The sequence below is a fragment of the Carassius auratus genome, chromosome 9 (assembly GCF_003368295.1).
Source record: "Carassius auratus strain Wakin chromosome 9, ASM336829v1, whole genome shotgun sequence".
NCBI lineage: Eukaryota > Metazoa > Chordata > Actinopteri > Cypriniformes > Cyprinidae > Carassius > Carassius auratus.
The window spans coordinates 7,411,923-7,426,216 of record NC_039251.1 but is presented as its reverse complement, the minus strand read 5'-3'; the positions used below and the strand labels follow the sequence as shown (position 1 = coordinate 7,426,216).

Sequence of the window (14,294 nt, the reverse complement as noted above, 5' to 3'; positions counted from 1 at the left end):
CATTTTCTGTAGTTGCATTTCAGTTCAGTTACTTTCTACTATTTCCCAATAAAGTGAGGCTGTTGAGCAAATGTTCATCTAGCTATAATACGGTTTAACAGGCTTTGTGTCAAATACAGATTAAGTTCTTCACGTAGAAAGCCTGCAGCCGATGCTGAATCGCAGCAGTAAAGGGAGTATTTTTATTCTGTGGGTGGACCGAATGAATCAGATGGAGCACTTTTACTGCTGCTCGAGTCCATGACATGGGAAACATCCATCTAGTGCAACAGGGCATCTCGGAAGGGATGTTAGAGAACCACAGAACAGAAGAAAAAAGCGGTACAGTTCAAGAGGTGTGTTTTGATAATTGAGTAATCGATATATTGAGATATACTGAGCAGTCTTGTGATGTGAGTTTCTGTCTTGGACTACAGATGGACAGTGACAGGGATTGTTTATTGTCTTCACATAAAGACATGGAGAAACGTGGAACTAGTTCAATATCCTCTGCTTCGTTTAATTTCATCAATTCCATCATTGGATCTGGGATCATAGGTAATGTTTGGTTGCCGATGTTTCTAAAAAAAAAGTATAATTTTAACTGAGTACATACACACAGGCAGTGTGCTCCTCTTAAACTTAAAACATGTTGAAAAATGCATGCTTATTATTATTTTTATTTTTTTTTACAAAATTATAAGTATTATTTTAAATCGATTAGATTACTGTACAAACTCTTGGCTGCCAGTATATATATCATAAATATATATATGTTTGTGTGTGTGTTTATATATATTTTGTTGATCAAATAGGATAGTTTGCAATATCTGTATAGAAAATTTAATCTATTTTTCTCGTCAAAAGCATGCTTGATGATTTTTTTTTCTTAATAGTCACATTTGTGCGTAGGTCAGTATGTGAGAAGTGGCTTAGATTCCACGTGGTGCAGGATCATATGACTGTAGAGCAGCCACAGTCAGTTCACATGCTTCAGCTGCAGGAAAAAAAGAAAAAAATATTTTTCTGGTCCTATGATATATCTTTGGGTCTAGAAAAGGTCAGCAATAAATATTTAATGTATGCATTCTTGTCAGTAGCTATTTTTGTGCTCTATCACCTGCCTGACCATGAAAAAAAAGTTAGTCATCAGACCTTTTTCCTTTGGGGGAGACTGGGGGCAGTTGTCACATTTTTGATCTATTTCATGTTCTCCACATCTCTGATCTCTTGGTTTCAATCGTCAAGGTTTGCCGTATGCATTGAGTCAGGCCGGCCTCCCAATGGGTCTCCTGCTGCTTGTTCTGGTTGCCTTCATCACAGGTATGCACTGCAAATGTGCATGAGCCGTTCACTGCGTTTACATCAAAGTAATGGGTTAAAACACTTGCATGCATTGGTTACAAATGAAGCCAAGAATAAAGTTTAGGCAATCATTTGTATTAAAATGAAAATGCATAGAAAAATGTAGCCTATTCATATGGACAACTTCGTGATAGTTTTGTGGTGCTATGATAGTTTTATCTCTTTGTTAGTAAATCTCCATAATATTTCACCATAAATATATTCCGTAATGCTTTCCTCACCATGACAAACAGCAGCTCAGATATTACACCCAATGCATTTTTGTTTTACAGGTGCATCTCAATAAATTAGAATGTCGTGGAAAAGTTATTTTATTTCAGTAGTTCAACTTAGATTTTTATACTACTTAAATTCAGTGCACACAGACTGAAGTAGTTTAAGTCTTTGGTTCTTACAATTGTGATGATTTTGGCTGACATTAAACAAAAACCCACCAATCACTTTCTCAACAAATCAGTATACTTTAAAGACCAAAAAAAAAAAAAAAAAACATTTTTAGTGAATTGTTGGCCTTCTGGAAAGTATGTTCATTAACTGTACATGTACTCAATACTCTGTAGGGGCTCCTTTTGCTTTAATTACTGACTCAATTCAGCGTGGCATGGAGGTGATCAGTTTGTGGCACTGCTGAGGTGGTATTGAAGCCCAGGTTTCTTTCATAGTGGCCTTCAGCTCATCTGCATTTTTTGGTCTCTTGTTTCTCATCTTCCTCTTGACAACAACCTTTAGATTCTCTCTGGGGTTCAGGTCTGGTGAGTTTGCTGGCCAGTCAAGCACACCAACACCACAGTCATTTAACCAACAAATCCTGCTGGAAAATGAAAACAGCATCTTCAAAAAGCTGGTGAGCAGAAGGAAGCACGAAGTGCTCCAAGATTTCTTGGTAAACGAGTGCAGTGACTTCAAAAAACACAATGGACCAACACCAGAAGATGACATTGCACCCCAAATCATCACAGACTGTGGAAACTTAACACTGGACATCAAGCAACTTGGGCTATGAGCTTCTCCAGCCTTCCTCCAGACTCTAGGACCTTGGTTTCCAAATGAAATACAAAACTTCCTCTCATCTGAAAAGAGGACTTTGGACCACTCTGAAACAGTCCAGTTTTTCTTCTCCTTAGCCCAGGTAAGACGCCTCAGGAGTGGCTTAACAAGAGGAATACAACAACTATATCCAAATTCCTTGACACGTTTGTGTGTGGTGTCTCTTGATGCCTTGACCCCAGCCTTAGTCCATTCCTTGTGAAGTTCTCTAAAAATCTTGAATTGATTTTGCTTGCCAATCCTCATAAGGCTGCGGTTTTCTCGGTTGGTTGTGCATCTTTTTCTTCCACAGTTTTTCCTTCCACTCAACTTTTTATTAACATGCTTGGATACAGCACTCTGTGAACAGCCAGCTTCTTTGGCAGTGAATGTTTGTGGCTTACTCTCCTTGTGAAGGGTGTCGATGATTGTCTTCTGGATAACTGTCTTCCCCATGATTGTGTAGCCTAGTGAACCAAACTGAGAGACCATTTTGAAGGCTCAGGAAACCTTTGCCGGTGTTTTGAATTGATTAGCCGATTGAAATGTCACCATATTCAAATTTGTTGAGAAAGTGATTGGTGGGTTTTTGTTAAATGTGAGGTAAAATCATCACAATTAAAAGAACCAAACACTTAAACTACTTCAGTCTGTGTGCACTGAAATTATTTAATAGACAAGTTTCACAATTTGAGTTGAATTACTGAAATAAATTAACTTTTCCACGACATTCTAATTTTATTGAAATGATGACCAAAATGTCATTTTTGAGAGAACTACGCCTTTAACATGAGTATTACTGTTGTGCTTTTTTTTAAGCAATGCATGAAGTATTTTACACTGTCTATGAGCATAGTAAATAAACGTCTAAGAGCATTTTGATTTACTTTATATATGTAAATAAGTAAATACAAGTGTTTGTTTAAATGTGGACAAATGTAATGTTTTCAATTTGGGCAGATTACTCCATCATCCTGCTGGTCAGAGGAGGAAATCTGTCTGGGACTCACAGTTATCAGTCTCTGGTTCAAAGCACATTTGGCCAGATAGGATATTTGGTTGTGTCGGCTCTACAGTTTCTTTACCCATTCATTGGTAATCACAGACATCTACTATCTATCCTTACATTTTATTTAATAAATATTGTGAAGTGAAGTGAGATTTAAAGAATAGATCTTTTTAATTTTTTGCCTTTATTGTTTCCTATATAGCAATGATCAGCTACAACATCATCACAGGTGATACGCTGACCAAAGTGTTTATGAGAATTCAAGGAGGTGAGCTGGTTATTATTTCAAAGAGGTCATGGTATTTAATTTATATTTTTATTTAATTTTAATGTAATTTTTTTTTTTTTGTCCAGAGGTCTATTTGTACAGAAAAAAGAATTACAATAAAGTAATAATTCAGTTATCATTTTTGGCTAATTTTATGTTAATAAATGGATTTTAGAAAAAAAAAAAATTCTGTGTGTAGGAAGTTTTGAGTTCCAAAAGTTACAGCATGTTATCATAGAAAAAATACATGACTTGTCCGAATGAAATTAATTCATTTTGGGTATGGATGCCATATTCTTACTGCTGATAAAACAGCATAAACCTGACATATGTGCTCTTTGTTTTTCCAGTTGGTCCCGGAAACATTCTTACAGAGAGACATTTCGTAATAATGATGTCCACTCTTCTGTTTACACTCCCGCTGTCTCTCTATAAAGATATTGCAAAGCTGGGAAAGGTTGAGTATATTAAGTTTCTTTGCAGTTTTTTTTTTTATATATATATTTTATATTTGTAATGTAATAATTTGTGATCTGTGGCTTTAAATGAATATTTCACCCAGTAAATCTGTCATTTAGCTGTTATTTACTTGTCTGTTTTTTTTCTGCAGACACTTTTTTCATACAACAGTGACCTTGTCTGATTATGCTGGGCTTTTAAAATAGACGAAAGAGGATAATAAATGTTTCATAAAAATAGTCCATATGACATGTGTGCTACATTCCAAGTTATCTGAAGCCAAGTCATTGTTGTGCTTCACAGAAAAATAACACATGGGTCTGGATGACATGATAAAAGAACACAAAAAAAAAACATTATGCATGAATACTAAAGTAAACTTACGTTACTTTAGTCTAGTAAGTGTTCAACTTGATTGTTTACATGTATTTCAGCAAAGTTTTTATCCTGTTGAGAGGACTTAGAAATGTAACAATGAAAGAAGAAACGGTTGGCTTTATAGGTTAAACCTGACAGTAATGAATCTGTCCCTCTGTTCCAGGTATCTTTATTGTCCATGCTTTTGACTCTTGCCATCCTCATCACAGTGGTTGTGAGAGCAGCGACACTAGGACCACAGATGTATTAAATCTCTCTCTTCGTCTGTGTGCATTCATTCACACCATCCACCATATGCTGATGTTTGCCAACCGCAGCTCAGGATAATGATTTACCATTTGAAACACTCATTTCTGAGAAAGGATCTCACTGAGCTTAATTTTTTTTATGTGATTTTCCATCATATTTTTGGCCTTAGAATAACAAGCCATAGTGTCACAATGCAGTGAAACAATACACACAGTTTGTGATGAATGATGAAGCTTACCCCTAACCCTTGTTTAACCCAGATTGAATGATTGATTTTTCACCAAGCTGAAAAAAATCAGTACAATACAGTTAAAGTCTTAAATTTACCTTTATATAACTTACAGAAACCCTGTGAAAACACTCAAAACACCCTGGCAGTGGTGTTTGCATGCACAAACAACAAAAATAGTTATTTATAAAACGAATAACTAGCTTTATGCATTAATCACATTTTTCTGTCCACCCATAGACCTGCGTCAGATGATGCATGGGTGTTTGCACGGTGGAATGCCATTCAGGCAGTTGCTGTCATGTCTTTCGGTGAGGTTTTACAATCAGCGATGAGCAACATATATGAATAAAAGTACCTTTTTCAATCCTAACTTTGACATTTCATATTTTTCAGCTTTTATCTGCCACCACAACAGCTTTATGATCTACGGGTCGCTGCGGGAGCCCACACTGAGCGGCTGGTCTCTTGTCACTCATGTATCTGTGGGTTCAGCTGTACTGGTCAGTGCTGTCTTTGCTGCTGCGGGTTATATGACTTTTACTGGTTATACACAAGGTACATAACTGTAAATAATCTCACAATATCTGCACCTCTTACTTTGATAAATCTGTGTCATACGGTACAAAAAGCTTGCAAAGTATTGCATGTTTTCCTCTTGTGTTTCTTGTCCAAGGTGATATATTCGAGAACTACTGCAGGAATGATAACTTGGCAACATTCGGTCGATTCTGCTATGGCATCAGTATAATCACCACGTTCCCTCTGGAGTGCTTTGTAACCCGTGAGGTAAGATAATGGAAGCTTTTACTGTATATACAGTATGGGTGATTCTTCAAATGGGGCACTTTTGACTACTTGAAAACTTGAAAAATGTCCTGAAATGAAAATCTGATCATGGCCTTGATCAACCTTTAAGTGGACTTTCCATCATAAATATACTTATCTCTACAATACTTGTTGTGATGGGAATTGCAGCATTATTGGGGACAATGATTTTATTTGTACTTATGTATATATATGTTTGGTATATTAATTGAATGCTTATGAGTTATTATGGTTGAAACTAACATAAAACCATTAAAAAAATCGTAACATTAAATTAACTGAACGTTAACTGGAATAAAATGTACAGTATACACAAATGCAAACTATTTTTATTTCAGCTACTGTAGTTTCTTAGGCAACATTTCTCTTTTTCATTCAGTAAAAACCATCCAAAATAAAAAAAAAGTATAAAAAATGACAAAAACGCACAACAAAATTAAAATTGCAATTAATCTAAAAACTATAATAAGGTTAAATTTAATAGCATCTCAGTGATACTAAAATAGCACATAATAATGTGAAATAGTACCCTGGTTTTAACACTTTTTATTATTTATTAAAAAGGAAAAAAAAAATGAAAGGCATTTAATATCCTCCTTTAATTTGATGCAACAAATCTGTAGACTCCTGATTGACTTTTTCAGAGCTTTATCCTGTCTACCATATGCAATATGTTTTACATTTTAAAGTGTGACATAATAATAAAGCTTGTTGTTGTATTTAATTAGTTTTCTTTAAAGTTGGTTGTTTCTTGATGTTGTCTATGTTTTTGTTCCAGGTGATCTCTAATGTGTTTTTTAAAGGAGAGCTCAGTAACACCACGCATGTCATCATTACCCTGGTGATCGTCTCTGCGGCGACTGTCCTATCGCTCTCTTATGACTGTCTGGGTATTGTACTGGAACTCAATGTGAGTTTACCTGTTGCTTCATCAACATCAATGAAGCAGCCGTCAGTCATTCAGAGATGAGTGTAATTGTTGTGTTTCCATGTCTCTCTCAGGGGGTTTTGAGCGCCATACCCCTCATGTTCATCTTCCCGGCCGCCTGTTTCCTGAAGCTCTCGGACGGCCGCTGGTTTCGCGGTGAAAACCTCATCCCAAGCATTATCCTGGCGGCAGGTGTTTGTGTGATGATTATCGGTTTGATCATGATGGTGCTGTTCCCTCAGGACTGTTCACACGGAGCAGAGCTGTTTTACTGCTCCGTCTCCAACACCTCTGTTCCCAGCACCACTTCACCAAACAGCGGGCTGCAGTTTATTAACGCCACACAGAATATCAGCATTTTCTGACTGCCATTAACTTTGTCATTTTTATATGCCGTTTTCTAGTTATAAATTGTTTATGCAATTGGTGTATTAAAGAAATGACATAAAAACAAGCCTACAATTGTTTATTATTATTATTATTATTATTACGATCTACGTTCTTGTTTTATATACTCTCCAGTTTCCAGTTTCAATTTGAAGACTGTAAAAGTATAAAAACATAAATATATATGCCATTTGAACCTATACAATAGCTTTATGTAAGGAACAGAGTCAAATTTGAGTTATTCAATGATGATCTTTAAATGAACATGATGTACGAGTTTGATTTTGGTCAAGATTTCAGTTTTGTACATTGCTTACAAAAAATAATACAAAAAAATTCCTTTGGAAAAGCTGCGCATCTATGAGTTATGGAGATGTTTACTGATATTAGTCACTATTAGCCTGTAGAGGTTAAGTTTTATTAAAACAATTTCTCATGTTAGGACACATTGCCTTGGGAACCTTTTATCATTTCTTTATCTTGTGCCAGATTCTGAAAATCCATTATAAAAACAGATTTATTTTTTATTTGAATATTTGTCTAAATAAATTGCAATAACATAGAAAACCTTTGCATAATTTTTTCAATACTTATATATATATATATATATATATATATATATATATATATATATATATATATATATATATGGTGTGCTTGTTTACCATAACAAACCCTATGGAATATGAGTTGTGTGCGCCATTTTCATCAGTTATTTGGTAAAATATGAAAAAAAAGAAGAAAAAAATTACCTTTGGTGTGCTATTTGAGATGCATAAAACGTTACTTTTAAAATTAGTTTAAGAAATACTAAATTTAATCCAAACATTTAAAAACTTTACATGTTTTAAAACTTTCACCACACATTGTTGTCAGAGTTTATGTTCACCAGTTTCTGAAAAAGAAAAGTAAATCATCCCACGATGCTCGTCTCTCAGCTAACAATTGTACGTTCCTAGAGCGTTCTTGTTTGGTTCCCAAAAACATAACCAAATGGGAACCATAAGGGAACGTTAGGGGAACGTTCTGTGTTTGCTGGGCTGTTGGTGAGTTAAATTAATTGGTCAAATAGATTAACCTAGTTAGTGTCTGGTTAATGTGGCGTGCTGTGGTAAATCCAAGATGAAAACACGAGACTTGACTCGCAAACAAAATGATTTGAGACTCATAAGCAATTTGAATTGAAATTAGATCCTTGTGAATAACACACATATTTAGACCTAAAGGGAATTATTTCAATCCAAATGGAGTTTGTAGTGTATTTTGGCGCAACTTTGCGCTAAATCTGAAGGAAGAAAAAACATAACTTAAGACTTATGATCGACATGAAGGTGAGTAAATTACATAAATGCCTTCTTTTCCCTTCTCTTTTTTTTTCTTCTAGTGAAAACCATGTAGGCTACTCATCGCTTTTATCACTAGAGGTCGTTATATTGCCAGGAGTGGCCCGCCACGTCAAGACACTGAGTGAACTCTAAAATCCCCAATAACTGAGAGAATGTACTAAAATCATCATCATTTGGCATATCTGTCGGTATTCCCCTAATGCATCCCGATCCTATTTAGGTGAAATATGCAGCGTTTGATAAGTTTTCAATGGAAGTCTCCCCTCAAAACAAACAGAACTGCTCTCGCATGGAGATTTCCGCACATTCACTGCTTTGTTGAGAGTTTTCTGTTTGGGGGCGACATGTAGGCTAATTCGCATTACACCGGAGTGTGAACAGTCGTTGAATCCAGTGTGAGGATGGGAGGGCTGGCAGAGACTGTATGTATTATCGTGTCATGACGTGAATATGTGGGGCTGCCGTCTCCTCTTGGTTGAATAGAAACAGAGGAGCGTCTGTTGACAGGGGCAGGACTCTGGAAAATATGGTGGGAGTTGCAGAATTTTAAAGGGGTAACGGGACAGAAGTGATGCAAGAAATTATAAGCAGTGGTTAAAGTCAAGGGTGGCGCTGCTGGAGTTGTTGTTGTTGTTGATGGTGATGCTGTTTGTTTAGCCGCATTGACAGACTGATGACAGCTGACAGCCGCGCGAAAGTTCAAGGGCGATCAAGGTAAGATCGAGGCTTCATGCTCATTCAAACCATTATGACTCATTTACTCGTGAAAAACAAAGGGATTTATGGATAAAACGTCACATTTTCTTCCTGGTGGTCATTGTCAAGTTTATTCGTGTGCGTCAAGTCAGGATTCGAACCTGAGACGATAAGTTGATTTGTTACGTACTGTATTCCCCCACCTCGATCATGTTAGACGTAAATTAATCTGTAATTTTGACTGAAGCAATATTTTACCACAAATGCAATCTTGTCATGATCTTGTAGACCTCTAGAAAACTTGGATGATGATTTTGTCATTTGTGACCCCAAAAACCAGTCATAATGGTTAGTTTTTTTTAACTGGGGTTTTTACATTTTCTGAATAAATAAGCTTTCCATTGATGTATGGTTTATGATGTGACCGTATTTGACTGAGATATAACTATTTCAAAATCTGGAATCTGAGGGTGCAATAAAATCAAAATATGTGAAAATAGCCTTTAAAGTTGTCCAAATGAAGTTCTTAGCAATGCATATTGGGCTACTAATCAAAAATGAAGTTTTGAGATATTTCTGGAAGTACATTTACAAAATATCTTATGGAAAATGACCTTTACTTAATATCCTAAAGATTTTTGGCATAAAAGTAAAAAGTAACATTTTGACCCATACAATGTGTTTTTGGCTATTGCTACAAATATACCTCTGTCACTTATGACTGGTTTTGTTGTCAAGGGTCACATTTGACATTTTCAATGCTGTTTTGTTGTTTATAAAAATATGTATATCGAATTGGGATTCGAATTTGAGTAGCCTTGAAAGCAAATCATTGCTAATTTATTAGAAAAATATATATTTATTAAATTAATGGTAGAGGTAACCTATTATGATGATTAAAATTATAGTTTACCTCAAAATGAATTTTTTTGTGAAGCTGTTATAGAGCTTCAGATGACTTTGATTTCTTGACAGCAGTCCAAAAAGCATTGTGTGCAATCAAGTGTCATTTCTATTCAAACTATAACCTTTTTTTTCTTAATGAAACGCAAAAGGATTTGGTAAATGTATGTAGAATTGGGATTTGAATTTGAGTTGCCATGAACGCAAGTCATACTGGCTAATTCATTAAAAATCACTCCTTTTTATTTTTTAGAAGACATAGTCTGTCGAATAAAGGAATAATAGTACACCTAAAAATGGTCAAGCTAGGGCTTAAGTGATGATTTTGACTTTTCCTTACTGTTGACAACATACAAAGTTTGTGTGTAATTGAGCACCATGCCTATTTCATCTTTAGCTACGTGTCAAATACAAAATGACGTGTCAAGGTTATCAAATTGTCGACGTTGTCATGTTCAATACGACAAATTCAGGGTGATCATTTGCTGTTAAGTTAATGTAAGTTTAATTCGCAAGTTTGAGTGGCCGGCTTGTAAAATAAAAACTATGTTAAATCGGGATTCGAACTCTGGTAACATAGTAGCATATTTGAACAAAACCATATCACTTGAATTAGTAAGTTATATTTCATCTAATGCACCAGTTGAGCTAAGGGATGCATGCTCCAAAAATAAATAACGAAGTAAAAAATCCTCCTATTTGTAGTGACTAAATAAAGTGTAGACTGCCAGTAAATGGGAATGGGAAAATGCTGAAAGATCCTAAACTGGTTCGCTGGTCTTACCTGGTTTAAGCTGGACCAGATGAAAAGTGGCCAATGCCCTTCTTAAACCAACCCACAGACCAGCATCCCAGCTTAGACTGGTTCAAAACCAAGAAATTTGTTTTTTCAACAAGCCAGCCATGCCTATTATTGACAATGTGGCATGCATGATGGGAAGGGATGCACCACCATCTGCAGAACTGACTCGTCTAGTTTAACCTCTCCATCTGTCAGCACTTCCTTAAGGCTGTGCCATGAGGTAATAGTGTTTGCTTTCTGTCCTGCAGTGCCAGGGATTTCAGAGCCGTGCAGGCCGCTGCAGGGATGGATGGCGATGCTCATTGCCGACCGCCTGACCGAAGGTACACCGTAAGCACTGAAAGACTTGCATATTGGCTTTGGGTATTTTGGGTTAATTCCATGGTTTACTTCATTATTGAACTCAAACTTTAAAAAAACATGGATTTATCGATGTAATGTTTTAAGAGTGGCAATTTCGTGGAAGTTTCTAATATGTACTGACAGGTGTGCTGTTATTTTCCCATCGACATGAACGATGTCACTTCCTGGAGGATGATGTCATTGAGGAACTGGCTTTTGTTAATAAAGGGATTTTGCAGAAGGCTGACAGATTGAAAGTGAGGACATGGGAAGAACTATGAATTTTTATTTTATTTTTTGGGTAGAAGTTTCCTAGTTATACAGTAGGTGTAAATATTTGAGTTTGATAGTAAAGTAAATGTTATGCATGTGTGTTGATTTAAAGATTGTGGAATGAAAAGTCAGCTAATATTTGTAATTTTTTTTTTCCTGCACGTTTTTCCAGTTTTCTTTAAACCTGCAAAGCAGTTGATTGCACATTCCAGCTCCATGGGAAGAAAAACTAAGGGATGCATAGTGTGAGATCTGGAATAAATGATTTTAAATAACTGAAAATAAATGTTTGGATGTAATGCATTGTGCAGGATTAACATTTGTGTGATCTGTTGCTGCAGGCTGGGCTGTTTATGAGTGAAGATTTAGATGTTGTGTGTCTAAATGTGTCTCTGGTTGTGTGTTTGTTTACAAGACAGTCTGACTGTAATTAAAGTCTCTGATGTCGTAGGCATTGCCTCGACCTTTGACATCGATGCATTTCCTGCCTGAGAAACGCTCTTGGACACATGTGGAGGTCATGGGAAATTAACTTTAGGGAGGGGGGACTCTTGCAAAAATTCTTCTGCTTAATTTCTTTGCTGGGGAAATGAGGATGTTATTGCATTGTGTTTGTAACTTTACTAGACAAGAGTCATCCAGCGAGGAACAGGGTCCATGGTTTTAATTTCCCTCTTAGATCTGATTGGAGATAACAGAAAAATGATGATGTGATGCTCGTTAATTTGACTTCTCAGAGGCAACTGTACTTAACTGGTGTAATAATCCATGGCTGTGGGGCAGGACTCAGAATCAGAAGACTAGGAAATTTAAAATATACAAACCAGATGCAGAACCTGGTCTTTGAAAACCACATGAGGCCGATTAGCCGTCTATATCACGAGCGAGGAAATCTGGATGTTGAATCCTCCGTATGCATTAGCGTCAAATATGATCTTTATTAACACACTTTGGACTTTAAGACTTTGGAAATTTGTGCTCAATGGGTTCAGGTTTAGCTAGCAGAGGGTGATGTCAGCTGAGAACGTTCCATTGGCTGGAAGCGTTTTCTATGAAATCTGAGAGATTATTTTCCAGCACGTTCTCATAACTCTCTTTTTGTGCATTATTCTCTCTCTCTCTCTCTCACACACACACACACACACATTACGTCTCCCACGCTGGCTATGAGCACATCGCTGTGTTATTGGGATTTTAATTAGAGGCGAGTCTGATATTTTGAAGGCTTTTTATGAGAGCCTTTTGAGCCTCATGCAAATGCTCTGATTTTCCACCCAGAAATATTTGATTAGTGTTGCCCATGGGCTTTACGAAGAGAAGGTTTTGTTGTGTTAAACAGCATGTTTCTTAATCGCACAGAAGTTATTGTGTAATTCGGGAGCAGGAATTTGGTTTCTCTGGTGTTGTGGGGCATCAGGCCATCAACCATCTCTCTGCACGTTTGTGGTGCAACTGTTTGTAAATTTGTATCCTTTCACCAAGTTGCACAGCTCATTTTTGGTTTGGTTATTTGGTCCATCCACAAGTTGGGTTTCAGCCTCATGCCCTGCAGGTCTCTGTCTCTTTGTATTATTTGAGTCTGTGCAGAAGGTTTGGGTAAAAATATGGATTTATTTTTCTCTCTAATGAGCAATTAAAAAAAAAGACAAGTTACCAATTTGAATTGATGTGAGTCGCGTTTTTACTTGAAACCTTGGCACTGCACACTGAATATTGTTGGTTCTATGACTAATTGCTTATGATTTTCCCAACTTAAAATAAAAATGAAGCCTCTAAATCAAATGTAATTAAACACTAAGCAGTCAGTGATATAATTTCTGTAACCAAAATAGACATTATAGACCCCATATACCTAAAAAGGAATTCAGAGTTGAATCGAATTTGAATTGAAATTGAATCATGTCTGAATTCAATTGAATCAAGAATCCATCCCATCCAACCAAATCTCAGCAAATGCATATCCAGGATTTCTGCATGGCTTAAAAAGTCTTAGAAAGTCTTCATTTCTTCTACAACTGTAGGCCTTAAATCTTTAAATCAGAATTAATTTACTTGAAACAGTTTAATTGTTAGAGAAATTCAGTGATTGTATGCTTAAAACAGGAACAAATATCTGTCAGTGGCATTTGTGAAACTTGTTTTCCCTTTGAATTAGGTTGATTTCTCTCATTGGCAGATATTTGATATTATTTAATTCAGAAATTCATTTCATTTTGATACATTTCCCATAAAACAATTCCCATATTATTAATAACTCCGTAAACACTTACAGTATGTGTGTTTTGCATCTTGATAATTTTTTTTTATGTATTACAGTTTTAGATATTTGCACTGAAAAACAAGACAAAAGTACTTGGAAGCATCACTACTTTTGTGAAGATTTATTTTGGCGGCACTATTAAAGTTATTTTTGTATTGTTTTTTTTTGTTTTTTTGTACAGTTATATGCCTAATCGTTTGAGGTTAGAGAGTTGTTGCTTTAATTTATTCCTTTCTTTTTCTTTAATTGGTCTTAAAAAGGTGATGCAGACTTGCAGGATCCCTGATTTCATTCACTTAATACATCCACATCCTTTTGCATGTAGCTGCCAATGCATATGTTGAACGCTCACCTCCAGACAAAACATTTGACAATCGGTTTTGCAGATTTCCTTCCAAGAAAGTGCAGAAAATGTGAGCCTGTTAATAACGTGCAGTAACTGCTGATGTGCCCACATCTAATGGTGAGTTCATATTCTGGAAACTCAAAAGAAGAGACTGACAAATGAGGGGAATTTAAGCTTGATCTCTTCAAATAGGAAAGCAAGATGTGGAACTCCGCAGGTGT

The 14,294-nt window shown here is 36.1% G+C and overlaps 2 protein-coding genes across 4 annotated transcripts in view; both read left to right on the top strand.

Annotated features, from left to right (window-relative positions):
• slc38a11 (solute carrier family 38 member 11) lies at positions 1-7,154 on the top strand. Its single transcript, XM_026272919.1, has 12 exons — positions 1-335; positions 417-537; positions 1,228-1,302; positions 3,331-3,465; positions 3,582-3,647; positions 3,998-4,104; positions 4,648-4,727; positions 5,203-5,273; positions 5,359-5,520; positions 5,639-5,751; positions 6,569-6,700; positions 6,793-7,154. The coding sequence occupies exons 1-12, from the start codon at positions 246-248 to the stop codon at positions 7,081-7,083; spliced, it is 1,443 nt and encodes a 480-aa protein (XP_026128704.1). The 5' UTR covers positions 1-245; the 3' UTR covers positions 7,084-7,154.
• Positions 7,155-8,313: 1,159 nt separating this feature from the next.
• cobll1b (cordon-bleu WH2 repeat protein-like 1b) overlaps positions 8,314-14,294 on the top strand; it is a 53,659-nt gene continuing 47,678 nt past the window's right edge. Inside the window, exons 1-3 of one of the 3 annotated variants that reach the window (XM_026271178.1) lie at positions 8,319-8,436; positions 9,109-9,165; positions 11,101-11,175. In XM_026271178.1, coding sequence (XP_026126963.1) covers positions 9,125-9,165; positions 11,101-11,175 — 116 coding nt within the window. In that variant the 5' untranslated portion in view covers positions 8,319-8,436; positions 9,109-9,124. Of the gene's footprint in view, positions 8,437-8,969; positions 9,166-11,100; positions 11,176-14,294 lie in introns of those variants that run through there. The other 2 variants (XM_026271179.1, XM_026271180.1) reach the window with 2 other exon arrangements.